This window comes from Geotrypetes seraphini, chromosome 5, assembly GCF_902459505.1.
Source record: "Geotrypetes seraphini chromosome 5, aGeoSer1.1, whole genome shotgun sequence".
NCBI classification, from domain to species: Eukaryota; Metazoa; Chordata; class Amphibia; order Gymnophiona; family Dermophiidae; genus Geotrypetes; species Geotrypetes seraphini.
In genome coordinates, this window is record NC_047088.1 from 202,877,636 (window position 1) to 202,892,681 (window position 15,046).

The following is a 15,046-nucleotide window of genomic DNA, read 5'->3' on the forward strand; positions in this document are numbered from 1 at the left end:
TGTTGGTGCTCTAGTGCAGTGTTCTTCAACCGCCAGTCTGTGGAACAGTGCCAGTCCGCAGAAATTTTCTGCCAGTCCACAGGGCCAGCACCTCCATCAGGCCCAAGACAGTGTTTTGCAGCGATCAACGCGGCGTCTTCGGGCCGGCTCGCTGGGTGCTGCAGTGCACAAAGCCGTGGGAAAAGGTTCCTACCCACATCCTACACCTCAACCGGAAGCCTTCTCTCTTGTCATATACTAGGTACACCACTGGATTTAATTACCCTATTCTAACCACCAAATTTCCCTGTCCCACCCCACCCGGCTACTTTTTCATACCACCCAGCTGGAAAAAAATTCTGGTGAGAACACTGCAATGTCCAGCCTATTTTACAAAAAGCCCATTGAATGTAGTTTATTCCTATGAGTTTTGGCACAAGAATAAGCTACAGTAAATTAATATTGTTTTGATGAATGAAATTAATTGCATAGCTCAAAACAGACAAATAAAATGAACTGAGTTTTGGAAAAGTGTTCTTCAATTGTCCCTTCAATCTCCTCTGATTCATTGGGAGAAACAAGCAGTAAGCCGACACTTATGTGTAACTTAGACTTGTATTCCACACACACACACACACACATATATATATATATATATATACACACACACATACACACTGGTTTGCAATTCATTGACAGTAGAAAGGGGAGCAATACCAGGACCATGGCTTAACTAACTTTTTCCCTCACAGAGCATCAGCAACTAAGGAATTTGGGAAAGAGGAGGGGAAGAAGCTGGTTTAGCCTTCCCAACAAAAAAGGTGCTCCACAGTCTAAGTATCTGTGCGCCCTGCAACTTTTATATATGTAAACACTTGCACTGTAAAATCAGCATTTACAGATATCATTTTCACATGTAAAGGTCACACACTATTGCCTTCTACATTTCTTTAATACATTCCAGTAGTACTGTATAACTGTGTGTCAGTATTTACACATCTCTTGCGCGTGTGAATCTACACATTCATAGGTAAGTGTACAGTGGCCGCAAAGCAATTAGGTGCTATTCTGTAAGGGTGCACATATATGCAAGGGAAACTAACAGGGGAGGGGCTTCCACTTATTGTAAATTACATGAGTACCTACCATCATTGGATGGTTATGACAGGCCTATGGCTGATGAACTGCGGGTATGTGAACATAAGATGCACCAATGCCAGATTATGCTAGTATTCTGTACTAGAATCTGGGCACTCAGACACCGTTACAGAATAGGCTAACAGTGTGTCACATCAGTTCATCTAAGAGGTGGTGCCCACTTACAGAATTGCCCATGAATGTCCATCAAGTTTACACCACTAATGCTTTTGCCCTCACATTCTTCTAGAGTGCCAAAGATTTAAAAAAAATTCCATAATCAAAATTACTCCTTTTTTGGTTTCTATATTTGTAGTTCCTAATGTTCTGGCTGTAGCCATTTGGTGAAAATAGTATTTAGAATTTGTATAATGTGAAATTAGGTTAAATATCAATTTATAGTTGAATCTGTTTGATATGATTTAATCTGTCAAATGCCTTTTTGTAGTAAATAAAGCAAAAAAAGAGAGCTCTACTATTTTACATAATTCTCTTCATTGTTCTTTTGATTTTATCATGGGGGGAACATGGATTTTTTTTTTAACATACCATATATACTCGAATATAAGTCAATCCGAATACAAGTCAAGACCCCCATTTTCCCCCCCAAAAGGAGGAAAAATGGTTGACTTGAATATAAGTTGGGCGGCTTAATATTCAAGTGCCCTGCCCTATCAGGCTCTGCACCCAGCCCCCTCCCTGCAAGGCACTGCACCCTGTCCCCCCTCCTTTCCGATCTCTGGAGTCCAGAGGTGCAGCGGGCAGGAGTGAGCTTTCCTTGCTCCTGCACCACTGTAAACCCAGTCGGTGGTGGCTGCTGTGAGATCGGGTTTTTTCAGCCACTGAGCAGCACCGAGGAGCGTGCTTTGGTGCTGCTGCTCGAAGCTGAGCAGCTTCTTGACTGGCTCCCATGAATTCTTGCGAGAATTTGCAGGAGCCAGTCAGGAAGCTGCTCAGTGTCAAGCAGCAGCGCCAAAGCTCGCTCATGCCCACTGCACCTCTGGACCACCAGGGATCGGTAGAGGAGGTAAGAGGACAGGGAAGGGAGGGGAGAAAGGGTACGGAGCCTGGCTGCGGCCTGCAATAATTCTGGGAAGAGGCGCTGGCTCGAATATAAACCAGGACCCCCATTTTTGGCCCCCAAATCCCGGTTTATATTTGAGTATGTATGGTTATACTGTATAGATAGTGACTTGGGTTTTCTTAAACTGTTTGTGATTTGAATTACTTAAAATAGGTACACAAATGCACACACACGAAGTTGACATCTTTTTTATTAACATATTTTACAATGCTGATTATATTTCATTTGTACTTTAATGATGTATTGTAAATTTGATTTAGCTTCTACAGTAATGTACTGTATTTAGAGCCCGATATTCAGCATGATGGCAAATGGGCAAATTATCCAGATAGCTTTATACAGATATTCAACTGGATTTATCTGGATTATTCTGCCATTGCATATATCCGGACCAAGTTATCTGGACAACTCTGGAATAGGCTTTTATGAGTCCAGACAGCACTGAATATCAGTACTGACCATATGAAGTTTTGCCATGCCACTTCTTATGCAGATAAAGTTTACACAGATTTCCCCATCAAAATTTATCCACTCAGAGTTAGCTGGACCAACCTCTTGAAGATCATCACACAAGATAGCACACAGTACATTTGAGAAATTTAGTATACATGCACTGCTCTACTCTTTTGCATGGAGGGCCTCTTCTGGAAAGTGAGGTTTAGAAAAGTTATTGAGGGAACTGACAGGTAGGAGGGAATGGGAGAAAGGATTGAAACAGTACTTTAGCAGCATGCATGTATTCAAGTACAAATTTCGACCAAGTGCTTTCATTTTAATTGGTAATTCACATCTAACCAAAACAATGAACTATCCAGATTCTGATAGTAAGGCTAATAATTTCACTCTATATTCATATGCACAACTATAAAACATTCATTTCTATATAATACACTGTAATCAAAATCCAAATACATTATCATGTGTAAATGTAGTGTCAGATTTTTCAATTTAGTCTTTATGAATCCAAGACTCCTATTACGAGGTGCTGCTGAAAAGTTCTCGGCTCAGCCAAGAAGCGAATGATATAGAGTCATGAAACTTACAAGTTATTCCAAACTTTATTGACAATTTTCACTTCATTAAATGCCATTGAAACAAAAAGTGTCAAGAAAAGTGTGAAATAACTTGAAAGTTTCATGGTTCCACATCTTTCTCTTCTTGGTTAAGCTGAGAACTTTTCAGCAGCCCCTCGTATATCACAGCTATGAAGAATGATTTTCTCCTATATCTTATGTTCAGATTGACTTGCCATTCATGAGCAATGCAATCATCATAGAATAAACTTTGTGGTAACATATTAACATGAAAAAGTAGTAACATTTTGGAAGCATGATTATTATCTAATTAAATATTTTCATTTCAACTAAGCAAGTACAATATATTTTGTTGCCTACTTTGAAAAAGCTTTCTAGAAACCTTGTACAACTAAACAGCTGTGGGCCATTTTAAAATATTCAAAAATGAACTCTTTTTTTTTCTTCTTGCAACTATTTATAATTTACCTTTATCCCCTTTCCCTTTGTATTGTCAAATAACTAATAAAAATCAGCTGGAACACATGTTTTACTCATTAGCTCTATATTTTTCATTAACATTTTCTGACTTCATTTTATACCTATAATTTTACTGTATTGGACATCTGTAGCATGATAAAAATTGTAACATGAAGCATATTGCTAGAGGATGATGTCATCCACTACTGCTAATCAGACCATGGTCTCTGAGATTTCAGAAAGACGAGAGAGGGTCCTTCCAAACATGTGTAGGGATTCTCACACATCAGCTGCCTCCCTTGTCCCTTAGTTTAAGACTAAGCTTAGAAGTCAAATTCTCAAGATGATGGGACAGTATGTGTGCTTGATTTATCGTGCTGCCTATGGAGAATGGTATTAACAGGTTAGCAACTTTGTTTTCTGAGCGACCACCAAGATGAAATCAGCCACATGTGGAGAATCTCAAGCAGAGAGTTGTCCTTTATACTCCATTTGTGATCTCATAGGACAACATGAAAAAGGGAGGGAGAATGGCTATTAAATGAAAAGTCCCTGTAGAATACCCTGACCAAAACCATTGTCTCTTCAAGATATTTTATCTAGATAGATCATACTTTCACCCTGCATCAATAAGGAGCATGTATCATCCCTACAGATTTTCACTAGTGGGACTAGATATGGAGGATGCCAAAGCCCTTACATGGCACTCTTTCAGTGTCTGACTGGTCATGCACTCAGCCCTCACCTCGTCTTCAAGACAGCCACAGGTGTCTTCAACATCAATTGTTGTTGTGACTAATGAAAAGGAAGCTTTTAAGTGAGTGCTGTGATGTTTTTCCATTTCACCATGGAGACAGTTAGATTAGGGTTAATTGAACCTGAGTACCCGCTGGATATGGCGCATGTGGAGGTAAGTAAATGATATGACATGAGCCATCAGTCATGCATTCAAGCAAAACCAAGAGGGAAAGTGTTGAGGATTTCTTCCTGCCGCCAGCTTCTGGATTATTTTAATAGCATTCTGATTGGGTTGCCAGCTTTTTAAATCTCCAGTTTTACAGAATTTGGCAGTATAAATGATTTGGGGAGTTTTTTTTATGGAATAGATCAACTCTATTTACTTGCTTTACACTGGTTACCAATTCAGCCCAGATTTGAGTTTAAACTTTTATTATTTGTTTTCAAGGTTCTTCATGGGTTAGCACCCTTTTATATGGCATCTTGAATATATTGGTATATTCCTAACCAAAGTTTATGCTCCCTTCAGATTAGACATTTTCTCTGATTTCAAGGGGAAAAAAGTAGGATTGATGATATAGGACCACAATACTGGAATTCTTACCATTTGTACTCAACAGAAATATGAAAATTTCATCAAAATTTGAAAATGTGGCTGTTTAATATTATGGTTTACAGTAATGTCATGTGGTTGACATTTTGGAATGTTTAAGCTTAGAAATGTCATGAATTAAAATAAGATTGTAAAAAAAGTGGTTTTTTATTTAATACTTTTGGCATCCTAATAAGGATTCTCCTTTATCAATGATGCTTCAATTGTAACCTATTTGTGATATTCTCATTGTACTCTGCCTTGAATTATGATGGTGAAGCAGGTTATAAATGGGAAATTAAATTAAATCAATCAACTCACTCTACTGGAAGATAGAAAGCTTTCCCCCATTTATGTCCATATGGACAGGATACTGAGAGTTCACTTGACATCTTGAAAATGACAACCAATCCAAGGAACTTCAGGAGATCAATCACCTTCTCAAGAGCTTACTTCATCCCATAGGTAATTAATGCTTTACCAGCCAGTCTTCCAGAAAAGGAAACATGAAAACTGCCTGCCCTTGAAGGTGGGTTGCAGTCCTCAAAATCTAGATGCAGGTTTGGGTTGCTCCATTGTTGCAGTTGCTGCTGGTACCTGTTTCTCTGCTGAGACTAAAGTTGACAGAATCTTTCAGCAGAATGGCCTGTAGGCCTTCCTTTGGTAAATAGAAGAGTACTGCTTCCTCCTAGGGTGGTGAGAAAATGAACCGGCTAAATCTGGAACCTTTTTCTGCTGAGAACTGGTACACCAAAAACACTATGTAAGGGCAATGTAACATATAAGCTCCAGGACTTGCTTCATTAGCCCTTCCAACCTCGCTGGAGATGTGTTTTGGAAGATACTTGGCCAAAATTACAGAAACTGTTCATATTAACCTGATAATGTGGCTGGCTTAGAGAGGAGGATGGACCAAGGGCAGTGGAACATATTTTTGTTTGGTAGAGCAAAACAAACCAAGCTCTGTCTTTCTCTTTGTCCCTGGTTGTTAATGTTGTATGGGACAAAAAAAAAAAATCTGGTAAGGCCATGGCCACTGTGGACCATCCTATTCTGCTGCCTGTGTCAAGAGTTGTTATCCACTCCCAATACCAAGGTAATTTGCTTGTTCATTCTCTGCATAGAGGGCCTTCTAAATCTGGAGTAAGTCCTACTTTCACAGCAATGGTTTTCTGCATACCAGTGTGATTCAAGGCAACACTTGAAAAAGTGACAGTGGAAGAGAGAGCAAGAACTAGAGCATGACATGGCCAGTGTTTTGGTAACATGTGCCTTTCTCAAAAGTCAGCTGTTTGTCTGTTAGAACCCACCATTGATCTGTGTTAACTCATATATTAATATTAGATATGAAATGATGCTAGGGTCCACCTTAGGAGTCAGCACCTTTAACACTTGTCCAGTTCCCCTGCTGCTTTCCAATAAAACCCTCACACCAGCACAACCTGTTTGGACAAAGACAGAGGCAGCTGCTGTATGGGAACTCGGACATGATTGGAAAGACCTTCTGGTCTTTCTGAGCTCTAAAAACAGGGTCTATGTTGGTGCCATTAGATGGTGTCACCCTCTACTATGGCAGATTTTATCTTGTTTTTTTTGACATTGATATAATATGTTCTAAACCTTTCAAGCAGCATAGAGATGAACATAAAGCACAGTTACTTACCGTAACAGGTGTTATCCAGGGACAGCAGGCAGATATTCTTGACTGATGGGTGACGGCACCGACGGAGCCCCGGTACGGACAATTTTAGAGTGATTGCACTCTAAGAACTTTGAAAGTTCTAGTAGGCCGCACCGCGCACGTGCGAGTGCCTTCCCGCCCGACAGAGGCACGCGGTCCCCAGTTAGGATAAGCCAGCTAAGAAGCCAACCCGGGAAGGTGGGAGGGACGCAAGAATATCTGCCTGCTGTCCCTGGATAACACCTGTTACGGTAAGTAACTGTGCTTTATCCCAGGACAAGCAGGCAGCATATTCTTGACTGATGGGTGACCTCCAAGCTAACAAAAAGAGGGATGGAGGGAAGGTTGGCCATTAGGAAAATAAATTTTGTAAAACAGATTGGCCGAAGTGTCCATCCAGTCTGGAGAATGCATCCAGACAATAATGTGATGTAAAAGTGTGAACTGAGGACCAAGTAGCAGCCTTGCAGATTTCCTCAATGGAAGTAGATCGGAGGAAAGCTACAGATGCTGCCATAGCTCTAACTTTGTGGCCCGTGACAGAACCTTCCAGTGTCAGGCCCGACTGAGCATAACAGAAAGAAACGCAAGCAGCAAGCCAATTGGAGAGAGTGCGTTTAGATACAGGATGACCCAACTTATTAGGATCAAAGGACATAAATAGTTGAGGAGATGATCTATGGGGCTTAGTACGTTCAAGATAGTAAGCCAGAGCACGTTTACAGTCCAAGGTATGCAAAGCCTGTTCACCTGGATGAGAATGAGGCTTTGGAAAAAATACAGGTAGGACTATGGACTGGTTAAGATGAAAGTCAGACACAACCTTAGGAAGAAATTTGGGGTGTGTACGGAGAACCACCTTATCATGGTGAAAAACAGTGAAAGGTGGATCGGCCACTAGTGCATGCAGTTCACTGACCCTCCTGGCAGAAGTGAGAGCTATAAGGAAGACCACTTTCCAGGTAAGAAATTTGAAATGCGCTGTGGCCAAAGGTTCAAAAGGAGGCTTCATTAAAGCGGAAAGAACCACATTGAGATCCCAGACCACAGGAGGAGGCTTGAGAGGTGGTTTCACATTGAAAAGGCCCCTCATGAACCGAGAAACCAAAGGATGAGCCGAGAGGGGTTTTCCATGAATTGGCTCATGAAAGGCAGCAATTGCACTAAGGTGAACTCTGATAGAAGTAGATTTAAGACCAGAGTCAGACAAGGAAAGAAGATAGTCCAACACCAGTCCCACTGCTAGAGACATTGGATCATGGTGATGTAAGAGGCACCAGGAAGAAAACCGAGACCACTTCTGTTGATAGCGCTGGAGCGTGGCCAGTTTCCTGGAAGCATCAATGATAGAGCGGACAGGCTGAGAAAGGAGTGAGTGAGCCGAAGTCAGCCTGAGAGATACCAAGCTGTCAGGTGCAGACTGTAGGTTGGGATGCAGTAGGGTCTGCTGATGCTGAGAAAGCAGAGAAGGAAACAGTGAAAGAGGTATGGGTTCCCTGGAACTGAGTTGAAGTAGAAGGGAGAACCAATGTTGCCTGGGCCACCGTGGAGCGATGAGAATCATGGTGGCTTGTTCCCTCTTGAGCTTGAACTGTGTTCGCAGCATAAGCGGTAGAGGGGGAAAAGCATATAGGAAGAGACTGGTCCAATCCAGGAGAAATGCATCGGGCGCCATACGGTGAGGAGAGTAGAGTCTGGAGCAAAACAGGGGCAGCTGATGGTTGTGGGGAGCTGCAAAAAGGTCCACTTGAGGAGTGCCCCATTGAGCGAAAATGGTCTGAAGAGTCGAGGGATCGAGAGTCCATTCGTGAGGTTGGAGAATTCTGCTGAGATTGTCCGCTAAGGAATTCTGTTCCCCTTGAATGTAGATAGCCTTCAGGAATAAGTGACGAGCTGTCGCCCAAGACCAAATCCATTGGGCTTCTTGACACAATAGGCGAGAGCCCGTTCCTCCCTGTTTGTTGATGTAGTACATTGCAACTTGATTGTCTGTGCAAATGAGTAGTACTTGAGGAAAGAGAAGATGTTGAAACGCCTTGAGGGCATAGAACATCGCTCAGAGTTCCAGGAAATTGATGTGGTGTTTCTTTTCCTGTGCAGTCCAAAATCCCTGAGTTTGGAATTCGTTCAAGTGAGCTCCCCAGGCGTAGGGGGAGGAATCTGTGGTGATGACTAGTTGATGATGAGGTAGATGGAACAGCAGACCTCTGGATAGATTTGAAGATGTCAACCACCAAAGAAGCGACTGTCGAAGAGACGAGGTCACAGATATGTGTTGTGAACTAGGATCCGTCGCTTGGGACCATTGGTTCGCTAAGGTCCATTGAGGAGTACGCAGGTGGAGACGTGCGAAGGGTGTGACATGTACTGTCGAAGCCATGTGCCCCAATAGCACCATCATGTGATTCGCAAAAAAGGTTATCTGTTGAAACACCTGCTGACAGAGATGGAGGATGGCGTGAAGGCGGTTGGATGGAAGAAACGCCCTCATCAGAACAGTGTCCAGAACGGCTCCAATAAATTGAAGTCGCTGGGTTGGAATGAAGTGAGACTTGGGTAGATTGATTTCGAACCCTAATAGTCGAAGGAAGTGAATGGTCTGATTGGTGGCAAGCAGAACCGCCTGAGGGGAATGAGCTTTGATCAACCAGTCGTCCAGATAAGGGAAGACTTGAAAGTTGTGAGAGCGGAGATAGGCCGCTACCACAATCAGACATTTGGTGAATACCCTGGGAGAGGAGGCCAGGCCGAAGGGTAGCACTTTGTACTGATAATGATGTTGATTGATGAGAAAGCGCAGATATTGCCTGGACGTCAGATGGATAGGAATATGTGTGTAAGCCTCTTTGAGATCGAGGGAGCATAGCCAGTCGCCCTGAGCGAGAAGAGGGTAGAGGGTGGCAAGAGAGAGCATTTTGAACTTCTCCTTGACCAAACATTTGTTGAGATCTCTGAGATCTAAGATGGGTCTGAGGTCTCCGGTCTTTTTGGGAACTAGAAAGTATGGGAGTAAAATCCCTGACCTCGCTGATCTTGAGGAACTTCTTCGATGCCATTGAGAAGAAGGAGGGATTGAACCTCTTGAGCGAGAAGGAGGGACTGAGACTTGTTGGAAGCAGACTCTTTTGGCAGGCCTAACGGCAGAGGAGTCTGAAAATTGAGGGAGTAGCCATGGGCTATGATCGAGAGCACCCACTGGTCGGTGGTGATTACCTCCCATCGAGAGTGAAAAATGTTTAATCGACCTCCTATGGGCTGTGGAAGAGGACAGGAGGGAGGGAGACTGGCAATGCCCAGGAGAAGGGAGTCAAAAGGGCAGAGTCGGCTTAGTCTGAGTGACAGGCTTTATGGTAGGCGGCTGTTGCTGACGTGCTTGTTGGTGCTGTTGCCGCTGCCTCCGAGGTTGTGGAGGTTGAGGCTGAACTGGCCGAGCAGAAAACCGCCTCTGATATGATGGCTGCTGTCTAAATGGACGAGGAGGAGGAGGCTTCTTTTTATTTTTCAGCAAAGTATCCCACCTCGTCTCATGGGCAGAGAGCTTTTGAGTGGTGGTATCCATAGATTCTCCAAAGAGCTCATCACCCAAGCAGGGAGCATTGGCAAGGCGGTCCTGGTGGTTCACATCAAGGTTGGAGACTCGGAGCCATGCCAATCGTCTCATCGCTACAGACATAGCCGTGGCACGGGATGTGAGTTCAAAAGTATCATAGATGGACCGGACCATGAACTTCCTGAGTTGTAGGAGACTGGAAGTGCATTGTTGGAATGCAGGAAGCTTACGGTCAGGAAGATACTTTTGAAAAGAAGAGACTTGCTGAATCAAATGTTTCAGGTAAAAAGAGAAGTGAAACGCATAGTTACCTGAACGGTTGGCCAGCATTGCATTTTGGTAAAGTCTTTTACCAAATTTATCCATGGCCTTGCCCTCTCTGCCAGGAGGGACAGAGGCATATACACTAGAGCCTGCCGATTTTTTGAGGGTGGACTCCACCAGCAGATATTCATGGGGCAGCTGGTGTTTGTCAAACCCTGGAATAGGAATCACCTTGTAAAGCGATTCCAGCTTCCTAGGGGCTCCTGGAACGATGAGAGGAGTTTCTAAATTTTTGTAAAAAGTTTCCCTCAAGATGTCATGGAGGGGTAACTTTAAAAATTCTTTCGGAGGCTGGTCAAAATCCAAAGCATCAAGAAATGCTTTGGATTTTTTAGAGTCAGACTCTAGAGGGATGGAAAGGGTGTCCGACATCTCCTTAAGAAACTTGGTGAAGGACGAGTGCTCTGGCTTACCAGCAGGATCCTGCACCGATGTAACATCCTCCTCCGAGGAATAATCTGCCTCGGTACCGAGGGGGTCATCAGAATCATCCCACAAATCAGGGTCCCGTACCGATGACAGACGGCCCTGAGAAAGTGGGGTAGAAGGTTCGGTATGCTTGGTTTTGCGTACCGATTTACCAGACCTCATGGACACCGTACCGGGTGACTGTACAGCAGTACGGGTGTCAGAGAACGGCACCGGCTCCGAAGTCGAGTAAGCAGTGCGTCGAAGAGACTTCGGTTCCGCCGAGAGAACAGGCATAGAAACAGATTTTTGCGGTGCCGACAACGTCGATGCCAACAAAACAGGCTGTTCGACGATCGGCACCGAATGCTCAGTAGGTACCGACACTGGAAGGCTCGGAGTCAGCAGAGCCGGGAGCAAGTGTTGTAACTGCTCCTTAAGCTGGACCTGAAGGATGGATGCTATTCTCTCATCCAGAGACGGTCCTGATGGCACCGGTACCGCTTTTTTCTTGCTCGGTACCTGCGGTGCAGCTCGACGCTCAGGCGAAGTCGATGCCGATGAAGAGGCAGTGACTTCAATAGGAGCGGAGCGTTTGCGAGGCCGGCGCGCAGTCTGCAGGACTTGGCTCACTGCTTGTTCGACTGGCGGGCTAAGGACAGTAGGGGATGGCTTCTTAGCCGGCTTACCTACAGGGTGCGACACCAAGGATCGATCTTGCGGTGTCGAAGTCACCGGTGCCGATTTGGAGGAAGATGACGGTGTCGATGCCGGGGGAACTTCCATGACGGCACCGAAAAGAATTCGCTGTTGAATTTGGCGATTCTTTAGAGTTCTCTTTTGGAGAGAACTACAGCGGGTGCACGTTTCTGCCCTATGGTCCGGACCCAGACACTGAAGGCACCACTTGTGCGGGTCAGAAAGAGAAATAGGACGTGCACACTGCTGACACTTCTTAAAACCCGGTGAAGAGGGCATGAAGGGAAAAACGGCCCTAGCAAAATCGAAGCCCGAGGCTTAGATGGTGCCAACAGGCCCCGCCGGGGCTGACCGGAAAAAAGTCGAAAAAAAATGGACTTTTTTTTTTTTTTTTTAAATAAAAGAAAGAAACGATAAGGTGAATAAATCATGACAAGAAAATAACGCGCGAGCGGGAAGGCGAGAAAAATTTGAAAAAATTTTCCAACAGCAGTTGGAACACGCGTTTTCTTAGCTCCATCCTCTGTCGGGCGGGAAGGCACTCGCGCGTGCGCGGTGCGGCCTACTAGAACTTTCAAAGTTCTTAGAGTGCAATCACTCTAAAATTGTCCGTACCGGGGCTCCGTCGGTGCCGTCACCCATCAGTCAAGAATATGCTGCCTGCTTGTCCTGGGATAACCTTGCATATACTTAATATGAGTGAAATTCTATAAAGGGATACTTAAATGTAGGTGCCCTAATGCAGCATGAAGAGTACCTATTCTATAACAGTAAATGGGTGCCCAGATTCCATTATAAAATACTAGTCTAAAGCCTGCATTGGCACGCCAAAATATAGGCGTGCTCATTTATGCCGGGTCTATGGCCATGCCTAAGTGAAGCAATTTACAGCATTCTGTAAGTTCTTTGCATATGTGGGAGACATGCACATGTCAAACTGCAGGCACACAGGAAAGATTTGTCTTTTATATTTTAAAGCCCTTCAAAATTAAACTTTTTATTTGGTGTTCTTCCATTAAGGAGGATGCAAATGCATTGCTCATTTGACAAGACCACCTCTGCTGAGCTTTCTTTTAGAAAATTGAGCAGAAAGAGCAGTGATTACACTGCATAAATATAATAGAGATGAGCCTTTTGAGTTGACAAAAAAGGTTCAAAATTGTTTCATTTACAGGACATCCTATACATTTCCAGCCCAATCACTCTGAAACACTCATCTGTTTGGTGATGCAGGCATGCATGGTTGTAATTAGGATCTGCCTTCCTGTCTCTTAAATAATTATTATTTATAGTACATTATGCAATTTTCATTTTTTTTTTTTACTAGGGCTCTAATGTTGTGGGGAAGTTATTCTGAACATATCTTCCTCCCAAATATATCAACTGTATTACATCAGCAGTAGTAATACTAATTTTACAGCTATTTCACTCATTTACTTACTGAGATCATATGAAATTCCTGAGAATAACTGGGTGTTCAGCAAAGCCTGATAGATTTCAATAGACCCCCTCAAGAAGAGAAATATAGTTATTTTAAAATTCTACATTTATATGATCCTTTACTATACATTATCTCACAGAAACAACAATGTGTTTTACTCTTTATAATTACATATACACAGATAGCAAAATATCTCAAATCAACACAAAAGCAAAAAAGAAGTTTGCTCAATATGATTAATAGATGCCACTAGCATTAAACACACAGTTCACTCACACTCCTAAAGGAGCAAAATGGATTTGTGTCTCTGGCATATAATATTTCTGAACATTTAAAAATACAATTTGTGCTTTGTATCCACAGTAGACCTATTTTTCATTTAAACAAGGCCTTCTAAACAATTTTATTGTCTCATCATGAAAAGATATTTTAAAATCATTGTACCAATGATGTGGCATCAGTAGCACCTAATCACTGAAAGGATTCATATGGGTATGAATTCCATCCCTCCGTGCCACACTTTCCTTCTATACCTCAAGGCCCAGCTTTTCTCAGCTCCTCTCTGTGCTTCCTTCCCTCTCCCCACAACATACACACACCCTCACATTATTTAAAGCTTATTGTTGGTTAAGTTGCATTCATAGTACAGGTGGTAACATGATGTGATGATGAAGTGGATAAGTCACAATCCATCGTAATGCGGCCCCCATCTTTTATTGATGTGATCGAAGGTATGCGACACCCATTGTTGCTCTAGCATTTTATACCTTTCTTTACACATGTAGAGAGGCTTCCCACGCCTATAGGAAAAAGCACAGAAAAACCAAAGCAAGTGTCTTTTAAAGATATTATGTCTGATTTTGGATTATTATTCAGATCACAATTCATATACTGCCATGTATTTCTTCTACCTTGATGAGATTAAGACAGTATGACACTCCAGAATTTCTCACAGCTCTTACTATCATAACAATCTTGTAGCAAAATGTATTTTCTAATAAATGATATTTCTATTGATTTAACCAGGAGCCATTAGAAGCGGCACTCTATTGTGTGACAAGCACAGGTTTATAACAGAGTTTTGGAGCCGCTAAGCTTCCTCATAGGTTCTGGTTAATTTTTCTACTCAATGTTTTATCCATTTTTATGAAACGTATTTCTTTTATAATAAATATAATTATAAACTTATCTTGTAACTCTGGTGAGGCATGTTGCTAAGAGTTGAACCAGCTATTACTCTCTATTCAATAAAACGCTGCCGACGTGCATGTTTCGTTTGCATAAACATACACAAACTGCTTCAGGACATATTGATTTAAAATAGATAAACATTTCATTCTCTTATGTCTTAGTATTTTGGAACCAATATATTTCAATGTCTACATTCAAGCTCTTGCTTACTCTTTAGTCATGAGTTTTACAGGGTAGACCAGCACATTCACCTAAGCGATTTCTCTAACTAAAGAACAGCCCTCCCTATTCATCATAAATGGCGAGGAACAATCTGATTGGACAATCCCCTCAAAGGATTTTTTTACTTTAGCGAGGGGGGAACAACTGATCTTCAATTTCAGAAACATTACATAAAGCTAACTGATTGGACAGTCTCCCCACAAGCAGCTTCTCATAAGTAGTTAATATTGGCCTTTCGTGAGGGATTGCCAGTCAAGTTTGCCATTTAAACCTGTGGAGAGGCATAATAAGATACGTCTAAGTCTGTTTTGGGCCTAAACCGCTAGTTGGCTAACGTCAGCAGTGTCTAAAGTCCATTCTCAAAAAATACATCCAAAATATTTCTTTTTTCGAAAATCGTCTAGTTATACGTTCCGCCGTTTGATCAGGCAGACCGTTAAGTTGTTTATCTTTATATCCCATTGTCGTCCAAAAATCCATCCAAGTCAAAAACGCCTAGAACAAGAC

General features: G+C 42.7%; 1 protein-coding gene across 8 annotated transcripts in view; it reads right to left on the bottom strand.

Moving 5' to 3' along the window:
- Positions 1–12,961: 12,961 nt before the first annotated feature.
- The window catches only part of UBR3 (ubiquitin protein ligase E3 component n-recognin 3), a 533,613-nt gene continuing 531,528 nt past the window's right edge, over positions 12,962–15,046 (bottom strand). For all 8 annotated transcript variants that reach the window (XM_033944451.1, XM_033944455.1, XM_033944453.1 and 5 more), the window contains one exon: positions 12,962–13,926. In XM_033944451.1, the coding sequence (XP_033800342.1) occupies positions 13,809–13,926 (118 nt within the window). In that variant the 3' untranslated portion in view covers positions 12,962–13,808. The remainder of the gene's footprint in view (positions 13,927–15,046) is intronic.